The 20,527-nt window shown below is 40.9% G+C and overlaps 1 protein-coding gene across 1 annotated transcript in view; it reads left to right on the top strand.

The window, feature by feature from the left end:
* The window catches only part of LOC124389836 (ryanodine receptor 3-like), a 462,748-nt gene extending 460,618 nt beyond the window's left edge, over nt 1-2,130 (top strand). Inside the window, exon 103 of the mRNA XM_046855362.1 lies at nt 5-2,130. Coding sequence (XP_046711318.1) covers nt 5-100 — 96 coding nt within the window. The 3' untranslated portion in view covers nt 101-2,130. The remainder of the gene's footprint in view (nt 1-4) is intronic.
* The last annotated feature ends 18,397 nt before the right edge of the window (nt 2,131-20,527 follow it).

The raw sequence follows: 20,527 nt of genomic DNA, 5'->3' as shown, positions 1-20,527 counted from the left end.
ACAGGAGTCATATGTGTGGAAAATGTATCAGGAGCGATGCTGGGATTTCTTTCCAGCCGGAGACTGTTTCAGGAAACAGTATGAGGACCAACTGGGCTAAAGCAAGCAAGATTCTGAATACACCAGCCTGTCATCAGAGTTGCAAGCAGTATACTGTACCAGCTGTTTTTTCAATTAAAGCTTGAACCATCACCATTCTCCACTCCAATAAATGGTCCTTATCCTTCATTCTATTCATATTTCATTAAATGTTATTTTTCCTCCACTACAGATGATGCAAAATGATGCATTTCTAATTGTTACCTCAATCAAGAGTGCCAATTTAGAAAAGACTGTCTTGTTTTACCTAATATTTACCATGCTTGTTTCTTAGAAAAAAAGACAATTTTATTTATTTATTTATTTATTTTTGTGCCTTTATTCCACATAACCCTGAAACTTCGCACAAAGTTCTTGTCCTTTTAAAAGCTACTTGTTTTTGTTGCTTTAAAGATTTAATTTAAACTGTTTGCTTTTTTAATGCTATGGAACAAGCCTGTGGCAGGTATGTATAAAGCCTCTCAGAGTAAAATTTCAGGAAATATAGTAACACTCTACTTTCGTTTAAGAATTAAAGCAAAAATTCTTTAGCTATAAGGAATACTGTTAAATGGGCTAAAGTTTATGAGCAAGAGTTTATTTTCAGGTAATAGTTCTGAGATGGGATGTATTACAACAGATTTTATACTTTTGTTTTGTCTGTTAGTAATCAAATATCACTAATGATATGCAATACTGGCTGACTGAGTCACAGTCATTAAGTTCATGTGGTCATCTGGCTTCTCTGTTCATATGATCTCAAAATTAAGATTGCATGTGGATTGTAAGTGTGAATAAACAAATTTTAGTTATAAAGTGCTTCCATTTTTAGCCAATTACTCAGCATTTATTTAATGCAAAGGAACATAAGCTACCATATCAATGGCTTTAGCTGTTATACCATCATCAGTGTTGTATTTTGAGATGTCTTAACCCATTATGGCTCTGCTGGAGTGACTAATCGTAGATTGCACACAGATTTTCACAAGTCCATCTGTTCCCTGCAAATCCAAAACCAAAATAAAATTTAATAGTCAGTTGTTAAACTTGAAAAATAATAGACTATTTAATTTGTTTACGGCTTCTTGTAATTAAAGGCTGTGATCTCTATCTGGCATCTCTTTTTTAGCAATTATATGTGGTTGAGATGCATCAGCATATGAATAGTTAATTGCTTACATCAATTCCTAAATTTACTATAATCTTAGATTATTTGGTTGCAGTGGTGTTTAAGTTTGAATAGAGAACTACATGTCATAAACAAGCTAAATCTCCAAAGCAAATATTAGTCAATATAGAGTTGTAATTTAAATATTTGGTGGAAGTTACAGGAAATGTTATTAACACTGTAGGTTAACTATTTTTTCTTGCATAAGCATATTGTCATTATGACGCATGACTTTTTAAAAATTGCTTATTTATTAATTTCATAACATAAGACAAAAAGAATTATAAAAATAAAAATACAAGATATTGCGTTGTATATCTTGTGCACTTTTATCAGTTCTTGAAATTGTGTACTTCATGCTCTAGATTTAATCTTCAAATTAAAATTGTTCAGCAACCATTTAGGACACATTTTTATATCCAGCTTTTAATTAAATTCTTTTGGGGCTTAAGAAGACTTCTTAAGTAATAAAATTCCAAATCTTTATAGTCCAGTCCTTTCCTAGAAATGGTTGGTCTTGGAATGATTTGCCTTCTTTCAAGTACTGGTGAAGTGCCTTATTTTCATGTCAACTATGCAAATTGGTTTCTTTTCTTTATTTATTTATATTTTGCCAGTATAAGCATAACACAGATGCCCAGAGTAACATAGCTTTTTAATTTTAATTTAAAAAAAATGTAAAAAATACATGTATGCCTTGCCAGAAGCAGTGTTAGTGTGATAAAAAAAAATGAATGCTCATGAAGCTACTAAAATGTAATAGAGAATTATGGCAAACAAAGAAAAAAAAAGCAGATTGCTGTTGTATGGAGATTTCTATGTAGTAGCCTTGCTGTATTGTACACTTCTTTTAAAGGACAAATAAAAGTCATTGATGAAGAACATCTTTTATCTTATTATGTAACTTTTATTTGTTTAGAGATATTTCATAACTCATTGTTCCCTGATTAATTTAACAAGTAATGTCAATGCTGGATTTGCCAATTTATGAATGGCATGTTGAGGTTTTCATTGGGAATGACAAGGATGGACAGTATTAGAAATGAATTTATTAGAGAGACAGCGCATGTAGGACGTTTTGGAGACAAGGTGAGGTAGGCGAGATTGAGATGGTTTGGACATGTGCAGAGGAGAGACATGGGGTATATTGGTAGGAGAATGCTGAGGATGGAGCCACCAGGAAGGTGGAAAAGAGAAAGACCAAGGAGGAGCTTGGAGATGTGGTAAGGGAAGACATACAGGTAGTTGTGTTGAAAGAGGCAGATGTAGAGGACAGGGGTGTATGGAGACAGATGAGCTGCTGTGGCGACCCCTATTGAGAGAAGCCAAAAGAAGAAGAAGATGGCCATTATTTTTTTTTTTTTTACAATTTAAAATTTTCATTTTATATAAATAAATGCTGTATCATATTTTTAAGGAAGTGAATACATTGAAAAATATGTGAATATAGTTAAATCCTTCCAGAAATAATACTTAGTATTTATTATTTAAAGTATACATTGTCTGCTACTTAATATAGTTTCTATTGTTTTAGCCACCATGAAACACATTCTTCTTTTTCTTTCAGCTGTTCCATTAGGGATCGGCACAGCGGATCGTCCGTCTTCATACTACTCTGTCCTCTACATCTGCCTCTTTCAAACCAACTACCTGCATGTCTTCCCTCACCACATCCATAAACCACCTCCTTGGTCTTCCCCTTTTCCTTCTTTCTGGTGGCTTAATCCACAGCATTCTCCTACCAATGTACCCCATGTTTCTCCTCTGCACATGTCCAAACCATCTCAATCGGGCCTCTCTCACTTTGTCCCCAAAACACCAAAACATCCTACATGCGTGGTCCCTCTAATAAGCTAATTTATAGTCCTGTCCATCCTCGTCACTCCCAGTGCAAATCTCAACATCTTCAGCTTTGCTTCTTCCAGCTCCAGCTCCTGTCTTTTACTCAATGCCAATGTATCTAAACCATAATAAATAGCAGGTCTCTCCACAGTCCTATAAACTTTCCCTTTCACTCTTGCAGATACCATTCTATCACAAATCACTGCCTGCTGTCTGTTCTTCACTTCTCTAACACACTCTCCATTACTTTGCACTGTTGACCCCAGGTACCTAGACTCCCTCCACCTTCTCCACCTCTTCTCCCTGCAACCGCACCCCTCCACTGCCCTCCCTCTCATTCACACACATGTACTCTGTCTTACTCCTACTGACTTTCATTCCCCTTCTATCCAGTGCATACCTCCACCTCTCCAAGCTCTTTTTCACCTGCTGCTACTCTCACCACAAATCACATCATCATCCGCAAACATCATAATCCAGGGAGACTCCTGTCTGACCTCATCCGTCTAGCTGTCCATCACCACTGCAAACAGGAAAGGGCTCAGAGCCGATCCTTGATGCAGTCCAACCTCCACCTTAAACCAGTCTGTCGTTCCTACTGCACACTTCGCTGCTGTCACACTGTCCTCATACATATCCTACACCACCCTCACATACGTCTCTGACACACCTGACTTCCACAATACCACAACTCCTCTATCGGCACCCTGTCGTATGCTTTCTCTAAATCCACAAACACACAATGCAACTCCTTCTAAAATTCTCTATACTTCTCTTTCAGCATTCTCAAAGCAAATAATGCATCTGTGGTGTTTTTCCTTGACATGAAACCATACTGTTGCTCACAGATAGTCACCTCTTTCCTTATCCTGGCTTCCACATCTCTTTCCCATGACTTCATGGTGTGACGGTAGCCTGTTGTTACTTCAAGGCCTGCACATCTCCCTTGTTCTTAAAAACCGGTACCAGCACAATCCTTCTCCATTCCTCAGGCTTTCTCTCACCTTCCAAAATTTTGTTAAACAACCTGGTTAAATACTCCACTGCCATCTGACTTTCTCCTCTTAATCGCTGCTCTCACTTTCTCCTTACTAATCCTATCCTTTTCTTCCACATTATCTGCCCTTCTCTCTCTCTCATTCATTAGCTGCTCAAAATACTCCCTCCACCTTCTTAACACACTCTCCTCACTAGTCAACACATTTTCATCTCCATCCTTTATTGCTCTAACTCCCAGCACATCCTTCCCAGATCGGTCTCTGCCTTGCCAATCTTAGAATGTTTGCGGGGTCAGCATCTACTTCTTTAAAGGTCCTTTAAGTAAGTAGCAGTAGTTTGTAGTCGATTTAAAACTGAACAGGTAGCCAGTGTAGGAATGATAAGATTATGGTTATATAGTCATATTTTCTTGACCTTGTGAGAACTCTGGCTGCTGCATTCTGGACTAACTGCAGCTTGTTTATTAATAATGCAGGACAACCACCTAGTAATGCATTACAATAATCCAGTCTGGAGGTCATGAATGCATGGACAAACTTCTCTGCATCAGATATAGACAACATGTTTCTTAGCTTAGCAATATTTCTAAGGTGGAAGAAGGCTGTTTTTTTTAATTGGTTATTATGATTTTTAAAAGACACGTTTTTGTCTAAAATAACTCCCAGGTCATTTACTGTTGAACTATTAGTTACAGTACATCCTTCTAAATGCAGGTTGAAATGCTGGAGCTTCTGTGTACTGGTTTTTGGGCCGATGAGCATGTCTGAATTTAATAATAAAAAGTAATGAGTCATCAAATCTTTTGATTCTTTGACACACATATTTATCTGAGCCAATTGAGCTGTATCGTCTGGTTTTGATGAGATATATATAGTTGGGAATCATTAGCATAACAGTGGAACCTAATCCCATGCCTTCTAATAATATTTCCCAATGGAAGCATGTATATTGTGAAAAACAGCGGTCCTAGAACTAAACCTTGTGGCACCCATATAATTTACTTTCATTAACCTAGATCGCTCTCTATTTAAGTCTACAAAATGGTAACGATCAGACAGGTAGGATTTAAACCAGCCTAATGCCGCTGTACAAACGCGATTCCAAAAAGTTGGGACACTGTACAAATTGTGAATAAAACCAGAATGCAATTATGTAGAAGTTTAAATTACAATATTTTATTCAGAACACAACATAGATGACACATCAAATGATAAAACTGAGAAAATTTATCATTTTAAGGGAAAAATAAGTTGATTTTAAATGTCCATGTTTACCACTGTGTGGCATCCCCTCTTCCTTTTATAAAAGTCTGCAAATGTCTGGGACAAGTTGCTCAAGTTTAAGTATAGGAATGTTGTCCCATTCTTGTCTAATACAGGCTTCTAGTTGTTCAACTGTCTTAGGTCTTCTTTGTCGCATCTTTCTCTTTATGATGCACCAAATGTTTTCTATGGTTGAATGGTCTGGACTGCAGGCTGGCCATTTCAGTACCTGGATCCTTCTTCTACACAGCCATGATGTTGTATTTTATGCAGTATTCAATTCAATTCATTTTTATTTGTATACCGCTTTTAACAATGAACATTGTCTCGAAGCAGCTTTACACAGATAATGTGGTGATTAAAAGTAAATATGTTCTTTGTAAGTAAGTTTGTCCCTGATGAGCAACTGTGGCAAGGAAAAACTCCCCGAGATGGCATAAGGAAGAAACCTTGAGAGGAACCAGACTCAAGAGGGAACCCATCCTCATCTGGGTTGCACCGAATGTCCATTTGAAGCAGATATACAATGTTGCGAGGTACAGTGATGGTGATCAGAAGCGAACTGTATCCTGAGTCAGTGTAGCAGACTGTTGACATTAACTACAGTCCAATCCATCCTCAAAGCGCCCGTTCTTACTCCGGAATTTCATGGAACCACCCAAGACGTTGATGAGAAACCGTCCCAAGCTGCACAGAGTGGCCTCCAGTCGAAGAGAACACTATCCAGAGGCAGGCCTGGACGAAGTGGGAAGATCCACGGAGGGGAGAGGGGCAGGAACAGTGGTCACTGGAGCCTCAGGACCATGTTTAACTCGACCGAGAGAGAGAGAGAGAGAGAGAGAGAAGAGGGTGACAGGAAGAGAAGGATATGGATTATTAAGTGTCCTTATTGTTGTATGAAAGTTAATGTTACTGTGCAGTTTGGACTCCGGCAAGACTCACTATGGCAGCATAACTAAAAGGGAGAACCAGAAGGTAACACAGACATGAGGGATCTCTGGTATAAGAGACGACCCACCACACCACCATCAACAAACCTGAGTGAACGTGTGAATGTGAGGGGACGACAGCATACAAATATCCCAGTTCACCAAACACTCTATATTCATGTTCCATCCAGATCTGAGCCTTTACCTAAGAAAAAAAATCTACTGATCAAAGGCTTGACTAAATAAATACGTTTTCATCCTCGACTTGAACACTGAGACATTGTGGTCTCTGTGTGTGTGTGTGTGTGTGTGGTCTGGCATTGTTATGTTGGAAAATGCAAGGTCTTCCCTGAAAGAGACGACCTCTGGATGGGAGCATATGTTGTTCTAGAACTTGGATATACCTTGCTGCATTGATAGTGCATTTCCAGATGTGTAAGCTGCCTATGCCACACGCACTTTTGCAACCCCATACCATCAGAGATGCAGGCTTCTGAACTGAGCGCTGATAACAACTTGAGTTGAACTTATCCTCTTTAGTCCGGATGAGATGGCGTTCAAATTTGGATTAGTCTGACCACAGAACAGTTTTCCACTTTGCCACAGTCAATTTTAAATGTGCCTTGGCCCAGAGAAAACGCCTGTGCTTTTGGATAATGTTTAGAAATGGCTTTTTTTTTTTACCTATCGAGTTTTAGCCGGCAACAGCGAATGACACGGTGGATTGTGTTCACCGACAATGTTTTCTGAAAGTATTCCTGAACTCATGTTGTGATTTCCATTACAGTAGCATTCCTGCATGTCAGGGGTGTCAAACTCAATTGCACCGGGGGCCAAAACTCCAAGCACACTTTAGATCGCGGGCCGAACAGAATAAACATTTATTGAACACACTAAAACAATGTTTTTGAACATAAATATGAATAAAAACAGGCAGGAATATTATTTCAGAACAAATAAACTTAAAATATTTTGCTCTCCATAAAAATATATCCTATCAAAATTATACAAGTTAGAAATATGAACATGCTGCAAAAAAAACCCTGAACAAATCAATAAAAACTGTGCTTTTAAGTGAACGTTAAAATAACAACAAATCAAAACAGTCAGATTTCTTTGCTCTTATGCCATTTAAAAAAAAATCTTAAACTTTAAATAACTGAAAATATTTTGCTCTCCATAAAAATATCTCCAGTCAAACACAAGACATTGCACACCTTCATCATGCAGCTCTTCTATTTACTCTCCTTGGGTAAATAGCTGATGTGGCTCTGATTTCTTCTCTGCTTTCACACCAGCTTCACTTTGTGATTTTGCTCTGGTGAAAAACATTTGCTGAAATGTCAGATTCTTCTTTAACTCTTCTACTTTCTTTATCTTCTGCTCTGCATTCAGGTTTTTCAGCTTATCCTGATGTTTTGTATCGTAGTGGCATCTTAGATTAAATTTCTTAAATACAGCCACATTCGCTCCACAAATAAGACACACAAGTTTACCGGCAGTGTAAACATATACTCAGAATCCCATCGGTTTAGGGGCTTCACAATAACTTTACAATAGGGTTGAATACATCAACAGAAACTCGCCTTGATTGACACTGGATTGTTCCCAGGTAATCGTAATCGTTCGGTAAGGCAGCTGAAAGCGCTGCATTATGGGATCTGTAGTTTGTGTTTATCAGTGGGCCATTGTGTTTATCGCCGGGCCATTAATAACAATAATAATAATAGAGCTATATAAAATCATCTCGCGGGCCAGATATAATTGTACCTCAGGCCAGATGTGGCCCGCGGGCTTTGAGTTTGACACGTGCTGTATGTGATACAGTGCCGCCTAAGGGCCCGAAGGTCATCCGAAGGGCATCCAGTATAGTTTTCCTTGATCCTTACACACAGAGATTGTTCCAGATTCTCTGAATCTTTGGATGATATTATGCACTGTAGATGATGAAAACTTCAATCTCTTTGCAATTTTTCTCTGAGAAACTCCTTTCTGATATTGCTTCACTATTTTTTGCCACAGCATTTGGGGGAATTGGTGATCTTCTGCCCATCTTGACTTCTGAGAGACACTGCCACTCTGAGAGGCTCTTTTTATACCCAATCATGTTGCCAATTGACCTAATAAGTTGCAAATTGGTCCTCCAGCTGTTCCTTATATGTACATTTAACTTTTCCGATGTCTTATTGCTGCCTGTCCTAACTTTTTTGGAATGTGTAGCTCTCATGAAATCCAAACTGAACCAATATTTGGCATGACTTTTCAAAATGTCTCACTTTTAACATTTGTTTTCTATGAGTTTGCTCAGGTGCTCAGCTCTAGCAGTGTTTAGCTTTTTTTGCATTTCGGGGTTAAGTGAGAAAGTGAAATAAATCAGGCAGGTTATTTGTGAATCTGTCTTTAGTGGTCGGAACAATATTTCTACCAAGTCGATAACATGGTGAGACATGGCTAATATGCTCTACCGGTAGTGTATACAATATGGGGTAATGTTCTGTAATGTCATCACTTTAAGGTATAATATCTGCTCCCATAAAAAAAAATTCAATTATCAACAAAGCGTAGTTTGTGTTTTTGACACCATTATTGTAGCCATTCATTTAGTGTAAAAAGTCTACTAAAGTACTCAATTCCTCGCTGCTGAATGGGAAGAGGTCCTGACACTATGATCACTGTAATGTGTTGTGTACTCTTTCCACCAGGATCCTGAAATCCCTTTTTAAGATCTCAGTTTCTCTCAGCCTGGTGTCATTCAGTCCGGCATGAAGAACAACATCTCCGAAGTTCTCGGTCAGGATTGCAGGTACCTGCGCAGCTACATCGAGAGCACAAGCACCAGGAAAACCAGTGTGTACCTTACCTTTGGTTCTGGTAGCGTGGACATGCCGGACGATGGAATCACCAAGATTCACGGTAACGCATTCTGTCTCGCAGAAAGGGGCAAAGTGGTTCTAGCTCAAGGCCTAGAAGGCCGGTGGCAAGTGAAGGGGAAGATGTCTTCAACCGGGGCTTGGCTTATATCTTCCACTGCTGCAGCATCCAAGGTCCTTGGTGGCCCGGCGCCGGAGTGAATGAAACCTGGGCAGGACATGTTCTAGGTGCGCTGGGCCTGGGCAGGGAGTCGAGGTGCTGGGAGCATTAGGTTCAACCCGAGAATTTACCTGGGAAAAGTAAGCATCCACCCAGGATGTTCCCAGTGACGGTTTCCACTCTCGCAACTGGCCATGCTTTGCATGTAGGTCACGGATCTGTTTCTCCACAGCCTCCAGCTCCAACTCCACCATGTGCAACTCGAACAAGTCCTCACCTGTGCTCAAAGGCAGACACAACCGACATTGTTAGAAAGGATTCCTATTTAGTTGTAATTCCATGCTTCACCACTAGAGGCAGATATACAGCTTACCAAGCAATGACAAGCTATCTGTGACATCACAGTGCACCGTCCTCCACCAAGAGTATAAAAGACCAGAACACGGAGCCGCTGAAAGCAGTCTGCATCACGCAACCTACTGAACAGCAGCTAGCAGAAGACAGCAAGAATCACCTCATATGCAATCAATTCTATACTCAGTAAAGTAAAGTGTTCTGAATCCTGTATCGTGTTTTACTGACGCTGGGGCGAGTACAATCCACTGATCAGCGCATACCAGTTAGTGAGAATCCTTATATGGTCCTTCGAGTAAGATAAGAAAACCCCCTCTAACATCGGTCCTTCGAGCTAGACAGGAAAACTTCCTAACAGACATAGTGCTTATAACAGTGAGTAGATTTAAAATAAACTGTGAGGCAAGAATGTAATCAACACTAGTGGTAGTCAGTTAACAAGCTACAAGCACAAGTCAGGAAGGCAAAAAACTATTTAGGATTATTTCAGGAGAAAAAAAAACAGTTTATAAGCAAATAAGTCAAACACAGAAAGCTGTCACAGGAAGTGAGATCACGCCACCCTATGAAGCAGTACTTCACACTGAGGCTCTGCTGGATTGTCAAACTCCTTACTCTATCATGAAAAGTCAGCCTAGCTCCCAACACTTTTTCTGCAACCATAGGAGAAGGCAGATATATAGATTATTCTTGTAATCACTGATTATCTCCACAGTAGTCCCTACCTCCTATTTGTTTTAGCATATTGTTTGTTCATTCAGCAGGTGAAAATTTCTTCTTAATCTAACCACGACAAATAGGCCTCTTGTCAATTCTAACTCAGAGAATCATAGCCATGTTCTTGTCTCATGAGAACTCCCACTTGAAATGTCAGGGTTTTGTGTAATTGAGCACATGGGGTGCTCTGCCCATATCCCTTCAACTGCCTGACCATCTCACTTTGGGGCATGATAAGTGTAAGGTGTTAGGGACCCTACCCTTGTTTGCCCCCCGGTTTTCTCTCTTTCCCCATTTTTGTTTATTTCCTCTTCCCCATCTCCCTCTGTGGTCCCCTCTCCTTCACCTGTTTCCCACTATACTGTCCTTATTTAAACCTCTTCTGCTGTTTGGTCTTCAGTCCTCCTAATCATCTAGCTCGCATTCCTAGATGCTAGGTTTCTCCCTCTCTCGCGCCATTAGAACCTTCTTGAGTTTCTTGTTCCTACTCGTGTCCCAAAGTTTTTTCCTGAGCCTTCTCGAGTTTCCTGTTAATGAGGCTTTCTCCCAAAACTTTTTTTTTTATTCGTGGCTTTCCCAGATAAGTGTGCTTACCACAGAAGAAGGATGTCAGAACAACCCTCCGGGCGAAGCCGCGCCCACGACGCAGAACTCAGCCCCATCCCATCTTAGAGACTATGAGGTGAAATACTTTGCACAGCGCTCACACGAACAAGAGGAGGAAACGCAGCGAAACACAACGAGAGATGAATCGCGTGTTTTAACCCCAGATGATAGTGATTCTCCTCCCTCTAGTTCATATGCTGATGACATCGACACAATTACGGGAGCTACTAGCGCTCACCATTCGGATGTTAACACACAGCTATTTGAAAGTGATGAAGAGGAAGAGCCTTCTTCACATGAGGAAGAGGCTGCCCTTTCACCCGTTAGACATAAGTCAAAGAGAAAGAGCCAATCAAAGAGTCATGACATGGAGAAGATAGTTAGGCAACTGTATGAAAATCAAGTGGCCTTTCAGGAGGAACTCCGAGAACTTAAGGTCCTTGTCAAGGACATACGGAATCTATCCGTAAATCCGCAGGCAGCTCAGCTAGTTCCTCGACCACAGCGGGTCATAGAGACTCCAGTCCCTTTGCCCAGAACTATCTTTAAATCACCCAAGGCAGTGGTGCCAGAGCCTTATACTCCACAACCTAGTCCCCGCAGATCCCAAGTGCCCCCTAGTAAAAGTCCCTTAAAGTCAGAAGTAGATACATATGCCCATCTACATAATCCACAATATCCTCCCTTGACGGGGCGGCTTCAGAGTGCCACATCTCTGGACACGTCTTATAGGGGCCCGCACCCAACAATTCCAGATTTCACCAGTCCTGACCCCAGAGAATTCACTCATATAAAGTTAGCCCTTGATAATATCCTCCCTCCAGATGCAAATGAACTCTTTAAGTATCAGATTCTCTTAGGACACCTCAAATTTAAAGAGGCTCGCCTAATTGCAGACTCATTTCTGAATTCCCCTCAGCCATACACAGACACTATGACTATGCTTAATAGCCAATTCGGACTACCTTTCCAGTTAGCCCTAGCTAAGATAGCAGAAGTCATGGATGCCCCTAATGTACAGACAGGAGATACGACTAGTTTCAAACTGTTTGCCCTCGAAATTCAGGCCCTTGTTGGTCTCCTGAACTCATTAGGTCCAAAGGGAGAAAGCGAACTAAGTTGCGCCTCACATGCAGCCCGCTTACTCACTAAGTTACCCCGGATATGCGCCACATTCAAACGACACCTGCCCAATCAAGATTCCTACACTCTACCGGATCTGGCAGAGTGGCTCAGGATTGAATCCCGGTGTCAAGACTCTGCGCAATCGAATCAGGGAAAAGATCAGATAAGTAGAATGTCGCGGCCCAAACCAGGCCCAGGAGCGAAGCATAAACACGCTTCTGTCCTGCATGGAGCTGACCGACCTCCAGAGCGATCACTCGAGTGCCGACGCCCTCGCATCAGTCCAAGCCAGCACGGGGATCTGAACAGAGCAGACCTCTGTGCCCATATTGTAACAGTGCCGAACATTATTTAAGCCAGTGTACCACTTTCCAGGCATTTAGTACAGAGCAGATGATCAAATGGATCAAAGACAACAAGCGTTGTTGGAAATGTGGGCGATCACACTTAGCCAAAGACTGTACCTTAAAGAAGCCCTGTCGTTTATGCAGTGGGAAACATCTTCAAATCCTTCATGAGGTGAACAGCCAACCTCAAAAGGAGAGTACCTGTTTAGTGAGTTCCACGAACAAAACCCTGTATCTAGACAGGCCACAAGGTTCCAAGCGCGTCCTGCTGAAAGTGATTCCTGTTGTATTACAACACAACAATCGAGCCCTGAACACTTATGCAGTACTCGATGATGGATCCGAAAGGACTATGTTACTCCCAGCTGCAGTTAAGAAACTAGGGTTACAAGGACAGAAGGAAGATCTAATATTAAGAACTATTCGACAAGATATGAGGAAACTAAATGGAGCAGCAGTTTCCTTTAGAATACGTTCTATATCAAAGCCCCAAAAGAGTTATTGGATCCAGAATGCCTTTACCTCTGAGCACTTAGGTTTAGCTGAACATTCGTATCCCATTGCAACACTCCAGCAGAGATACCAACATCTAAAGGACATTCCTTTACAGCCCATAGATAAAGTACAACCCCTCCTTTTGATAGGAGCAGACCATCCCCACCTTATAACACCTGTTGAGCCTATACGCCTAGGGCCCCAGGAGGTCCGCAGCTATTAGAACTAGATTAGGCTGGACACTACAAGGTCCAACGCTTTCTGCAGCAGCAGATACAGCCTCAACAATGCTTACATATCTCTATCACTCCCCAAATGGAAGAACTTTCCCGAAACGTAGAGAGACGTGGAGAGTGGAGTTTAGGTCCACCCTTTTTACTTAAAGCAGAATCAGAGTGGCCAACCCTGCCACCTCTTAAGACCCCTGAAGATAAAGTGGAAAGGAGAGCTAGTATATTCTGTGGTGTCACCCAAACATTAAAGCCCTTAGACCCTAGTAAGTACCACTCTTGGAAAGATCTTGTTGAAGCCATAGTTCAACAACATCCAAGTGACTTAGATCAATCTAGTATACCTACAGCTAAGGACTATGTGACAGCAGAACATCTCCTCTTCCGCAATATTCAACAAGATAGTTTCCCAGAAGAATACGAGCAACTAAGCTCTGGTAAGCCCGTATCCCCTACAAGTAGATTACTCACTTTAGCCCCAGAATTCGATAAAGCCAGTCAGCTTATACGGGTAGGAGGACGCCTACGTCGTGCTGAAGGCTTAGAACTCCAAACAGTTCACCCTATTGTCCTAGACCCTCATCATCAAGCCACCAAATTACTCATTCAAGACTATGATAGTAAGCTATGTCACCCAGGACCAGAACGAGTATTTGCTGAAATGAGGAGAAGTGTCTGGATACTTAGAGGTCGTGAAGCAATTCGAAAATCCCAACATAACTGTATGGAGTGTCGTAAGTGGAAGGCTAAACCTGAGAACCCTAAGATGGCTGACCTTCCTCCAGCACGCTTGAGACTTCATAAACCACCCTTTTATAGTACTGGTATGGATTGTTTTGGACCTTTCCAAACCAAAATAGGCAGGCGTTTAGAGAAAAGATGGGGAATAATCTTTAAGTGTCTTACAACTCGATGTGTACACATTGAGCTTCTCACAGCTATAGACACAGATTCTTTCCTCATGGCTCTGAGGAGATTTATAGCACGTAGATGCACCCCCTCAGAACTGATATCTGACCAAGGCACTAACTTCCAGGGTGGACAGAGAGAGTTAAAAGATGCTTTAAAGAATTGCAGCCAAGAACTTCAACGGCATCTTGCCAAACAGAAGATCGAATTCCGATTTAACCCACCTAATGCCCCTCACTTTGGTGGCAGCTGGGAAAGGGAGATCCGATCTCTTAAAAATGCCCTCCGTACAGTAGTAGGTGCACAAACAGTAACAGAAGAAGTTCTTCAAACAGTACTTATTGAAATAGAAGGAATCCTTAATAGCAAACCTTTAGGTTATGTCTCCTCCAATGTAGCAGATTTAGACCCAATCACCCCAAATCTTCTGCTCATGGGGCGGCTAGACAGCTCTTTACCTCAAGTGATATACCCTGCCGATGAACTCATAGGACGACGTAGATGGAGACAAAGTCAAGTTCTCACTGATCACTTTTGGTCAAGCTTCGTGAGACACTACTTACCCAATCTCCAGCTACGCCACAAATGGTATGGAGAAACTAAAACTCTGACAGTTGGGTCTGTCGTCATGATTGTCGATCCCCAGTTACCACGAGCCCTTTGGTTGATCGGAGAGTGTCAAAGACATTTCCTGGAGCAGATGGACAAGTTAGGTCTGCAGAGGTCAACGTTAAAGGTCGATTATACACACGCCAGTTACCCGACTCATTAATCTACCAGAGATAGCAGTTGAAGACGACACCAAGATCAAATCGGCAGACTTTTAGCTAAGATTTAGAAGCAAATATGCTATGCATATTTGGGGGCGGCAGTGTTAGAAAGGATTCCTATTTAGTTGTAATTCCATGCTTCACCACTAGAGGCAGATATACAGCTTACCAAGCAATGACAAGCTATCTGTGACATCACAGTGCACCGTCCTCCACCAAGAGTATAAAAGACCAGAACACGGAGCTGCTGAAAGCAGTCTGCATCACGCAACCTACTGAACAGCAGCTAGCAGAAGACAGCAAGAATCACCTCATATGCAATCAATTCTATACTCAGTAAAGTAAAGTGTTCTGAATCCTGTATCGTGTTTTTACTGACGCTGGGCGAGTACAATCCACTGATCAGCGCATACCAGTTAGTGAGAATCCTTATATGGTCCTTCGAGTAAGATAAGAAAACCCCCTCTAACATCGGTCCTTCGAGCTAGACAGGAAAACTTCCTAACAGACATAGTGCTTATAACAGTGAGTAGATTTAAAATAAACTGTGAGGCAAGAATGTAATCAACACTAGTGGTAGTCAGTTAACGAGCTACAAGCACAAGTCAGGAAGGCAAAAAACTATTTAGGATTATTTCAGGAGAAAAAAAAACAGTTTATAAGCAAATAAGTCAAACACAGAAAGCTGTCACAGGAAGTGAGATCATGCCACCCTATGAAGCAGTACTTCACACTGAGGCTCTGCTGGATTGTCAAACTCCTTACTCTATCATGAAAAGTCAGCCTAGCTCCCAACACTTTTTCTGCAACCATAGGAGAAGGCAGATATATAGATTATTCTTGTAATCACTGATTATCTCCACAGTAGTCCCTACCTCCTATTTGTTTTAGCATATTGTTTGTTCATTCAGCAGGTGAAAATTTCTTCTTAATCTAACCACGACAAATAGGCCTCTTGTCAATTCTAACTCAGAGAATCATAGCCATGTTCTTGTCTCATGAGAACTCCCACTCCAAATGTCAGGGTTTTGTGTAATTGAGCACATGGGGTGCTCTGCCCATATCCCTTCAACTGCCTGACCATCTCACTTTGGGGCATGATAAGTGTAAGGTGTTAGGGACCCTACCCTTGTTTGCCCCGGTTTCTCTCTTTCCCCATTTTGTTTATTTCCTCTTCCCATCTCCTCTGTGGTCCCTCTCCTTCACCTGTTTCCCACTATACTGTCCTTATTTAAACCTCTTCTGCTGTTTGGTCTTCAGTCCTCCTAATCATCTAGCTCGCATTCCTAGATGCTAGGTTTCTCCCTCTCTCGCGCCATTAGAACCTTCTTGAGTTTCTTGTTCCTACTCGTGTCCCAAAGTTTTTTCCTGAGCCTTCTCGAGTTTCCTGTTAATGAGGCTTTCTCCCAAAACTTTTTTTTTTATTCGTGGCTTTCCCAGAGTCCTGTTCCCCGAGTTATTTTCCTGATTTCCTCTCTCCCTAGCATTCTGTCAGTCATTTTCTTGTCTAGTTCTTTCAGTTTATGCTTAAGCCGGGTATTCTCCTGAGGTAAAAGATATTCCTTCAAGCCAGATATTTCTTGAGGTTCTAGTTTTTTCTTTCCCAGGTTTTTTGGGCATTTTTGCCTCCAAGGTTTTTCTAGTTATTTTAGATTTGATTTTCTGATGAAGCAGCTTTGTGGTGCTATGGGTTTCTTTCTGTTTTTTCTGTGTTTGTGTTTTGCCATCCACCTCAGTTTTCTCTTATTTTTCCCAATAAGAATCCTGTCTGGAACCCCCTGTCTCTGAGCTTGTCTCTGCAATTGGGTCCTTCCCTCACCCAAGCTCTCCTCCCTGTGGCCCACCGCTAGTGTTCGTGTCCCCACCACTATGGATCCAGCAAAGATTTAAACCCCACAGGACCTTATCTCTGCACTGGGAAGGCAGGGACAGTGCATGCTGCAGCATGAGGAGATGCTAGAGAAACTGGGTGCTGTTGTCTAGTAGCTGTGCGACCGCCCATCAGCAGCCTGGAGTCGGCCAAGGCACTGCTTACCCTCCGTCAATACCGGGTCATGCCATTTGCCACACAAACACTCCAATGGTCTTCCAGGCTTTGATTAATGAGGTACTCAGAGATACTCTCAACAGGTTTAGGCAGTGGTTGACTGGCCCACCCCTGCAACTGTCAAACAGGTCCAGCAGTTTCTGGGGTTTGCAAAATTTTATCGTAAATTTATCCAGAACTACAGCTCTGTGCCCCACCCCTAAGCACCCTCACCAAGGGGTCCCACCCTATCTTCCACTGGACCCCAGAGGCAAATGCCACCATTCAAGAGCTCAAACAACGGTTCACCTCAGCCCCCATTTTGACCGTACCAGACCCGGACAAACTATTTGTGGTGGAGGTCGATGCCTAGGACGTTAGAGTCAGGGCCATGCTTTCCCAACATGGGGCCAATGGCAAGCTGCACCCCTATAACTTACCATTGCACAAACTTACCCCAACGAAAAAAGTAAATCCTACTTTTCATGTTTCTCTCCTTAAACCTGCCCTCTCTTGTCTATTCTCTCCTACAGAATACACAAGAGAGTTCCTTCTCCCAAAGCTTTTTCACTCGTGGCTTTCCCTGAGTCCTGTTCCTCCTCCTGGAGCTCTGGAATCATGAGAGTAAGTTCTTTCCCCTAATTCTTCTCTCCCTTACATCCCTAAACAATGGATGTGTGGTTTTTAAATACATAAGGAGGAAGCTATAGAAAATGCAAACTAAAAACTCATTTTTCCAATTATTCAATGTCCTATAGTTCTGATTCTTTATTTATTGGATTATGAATATAAATTATAGGTTGCCCCCCAAGTGTTTAACTTTTTCCAAACGTGACACAGTAAAAGGCAGACCTATTGTGCCCAATATTCAATTTCATCATGTATGTACATTGCAGGACAGAGAGTAGCATGGGCACTTTACATAGCCTCATGCACAGCAAACTGCAATGTAATATTTTCTGATGTGTTCCGTTAGTGGATCAGACAGGCGTTTTGTAATTATTTTATTGTTATCTACAATTATGGCTGCAACTAATGATTATTTTGATAAGTGCTTAATTGGACGGGTTAATCTTGGAAAAAAATAAAAACAAACTTTAAATGAGATGTTTTGATTATTATAACTATACAAAACCCTAGTTTAGGGTATTTGTGTATAAAGGTGTACTTAAAAAATGCAAAAGCCACATATTGAGTTTGACTATCTTAAAATTATGCAAATATAAAACCTTTTGGTGGCTCCTTGTTGAGGAGTATTTCATCTCCAGGAGTCAACATCGATTTGGGAACGCTTCCGCGTTATCCATGCTCTGAATCCAGTGTTTAACCTGTTAGCCTTCGCCACAGCTTTTGGGAGTCACAGCTGAAAATGCCCTACATAAATTTAAATGTTAACAGTTCCTGATAAAAGTGGGCTACATACACAAATATCTTCAAAAAGAAGACACTTTCAGCTTTACTGTCCATTATTCAAAGTTGACATTGCTCCAAAAGATTATAAGTTATAGAAAGTTATATATGATGAAGTACAATGAAGATAAATTCTATGAATGTAAAATCTTTTTTCATATATAAATACATGAAATCAATAATGGAGCAATCAAGCAAAGTACTGGGTTGAAAGCCACATGTCTCATGAGTTTATATTTCGAATTTTATGAAGATTTTCATGACAAACGAGATACCTACTAACATTTATCTAAGACTATGTCTGATCCTTTTCTCCCTCACCCTGTTTAAAAGCCACCTGCTAAACTCAGGTGGCCATTCATACTCTATTCATACAATCTGCATATTTAAATAAATGGCTGACCATTAAAGGCTATTGTTATACATGTTTGGCTATTGATGTTGATTTGGCATTCATATTGTGGCCAGGTAGCCAGACAAGCTATTGTTTTACAGTCATGGCAATTCATATTGATGTGCGGCCATTCCAATCCCAACAATACACACACATACTTTTCAAGAATTTTCCTTAGAAAAATGGCCAATAAAACATATAAAATAAAACTGTAAAGGGAGATATATTGTAACTTATAGGTGTAAAATAGGCTCAGATTTTCCATCCCCATGCAGATCTCCAGGTCTCTGTTGTTAGATCTGCTGGTTCGTCAATACACATGCTCCTTCTCTCTTTGACCACTAAGACTTTCTAAAGAGTAATAAAACTAAAAACACATTACCCACATGGGAAATAAAATCCTCCCATATATTGTTAGAATCCTGCACTCACTGGCTACATTTTCCAGCAATCATTTTGTTTCCATAATACTACTGGCTGGAAATAAAAGAGCAGAACCTCACAAAACCTGCCTATAGAGTGGAGACTTAAACCCGAGATTCGGCCTCTTTTACTTTTTTTTTTTATTGTTTTTTTTCGCGTGCGTGGTCTCATTTGTTTTGTAATGCTATATTCTACCAGCCATATTTGTTTTTTTACCACCAAGATGCTGTTTATGCGAAAGTTATTCTGACATATATACAAACAATATACTATTCAAAGTACTGCGACATAAACAAAAGAATAACCGGCTAAATTACAAAACTTTTGACTTTATTGATTTAGATGGTTTTGACGACGCACATGATTGCCCTAAACACATTAAACAAGAGACCTCTTGTAGGCCCGATCTTTTAGATATGGCCCTGGAAGAGGGGGATTGCCTATATGTAGATGGTTCATGTTCAAAACCTTCTGATGTGTATTTATGTGAATATGCGGTTGTAAGATAACCTGATGAAATATTTGAAGCTAAATCATTACCATACACATCTGCACAAGCTGCAGAGTTGATGGCACTTACAAAAGCATGTCAGTTGTCTGAAGATAAAGAAGTGACTATATACACTGATTCTAAGTATGCTTATGGTGTTGTGCATGATTTTGCCGAAACATGGAAGCAAAGACACTTTAAGATTAAGGAACGTGTTACTAAAGCCTGCACTGACACAGGTCTAATTGGACTGTTGTTCTCCCGGCAGAATACTCATTCACAGAAATGAGAATCTTCAAATATAAACTAATCTTTTGAAAGTTTAATGTTCAAGCCTTTCCCGACCTAATTAGTCAGGGGATGCACTGGCATTTCTTCTTTAGGTAACCTGGAATTGATGGTGGATGACTACGTTTCTGCCCTGGTTAAAAAATTTAATTCTATTAGTGCTGATGTATCACTAACTCTTCCTCTGTCCACAGATAAGCCAACACTCCCTTTTGTGCTTAATCAGCAGGTCCTGATATGAAGTCTAAAGCCTACCAAGGTCGGTGAGCCTAAGAGCGACTGTTCTAGCTGTAACCAGGACTCATGGTGTAAGGCGCTACATCATAAATGATTTAAAGTGTTTTCTATCAGATCTCTTGATCAATTTTGATAAAGTGCTGCTTGTAGGAGATTTTAATATTCATGTAGATGATGTAAACGATGCTCTAGGATTATCATTTGTTGACTTATTAAACTCTTTTGGGGTTAAACAAAACGTCACCAGACCAACTCATCGCTTTAACCACACACTAGACTTAATAATATCCCACGGAGCAGACGTCACTGATATAGATATTTTACCTCAGAGTGATGACATCACAGACCATTACCTCATACTCTACACACTACCGGTAGAGCAGATTAGCCGTGTTGCA

This window comes from Silurus meridionalis, chromosome 8, assembly GCF_014805685.1.
Source record: "Silurus meridionalis isolate SWU-2019-XX chromosome 8, ASM1480568v1, whole genome shotgun sequence".
NCBI lineage: Eukaryota > Metazoa > Chordata > Actinopteri > Siluriformes > Siluridae > Silurus > Silurus meridionalis.
The sequence above is the reverse complement of the archived record's forward strand: the minus strand, read 5'-3'. Positions and strand labels throughout refer to the sequence as shown.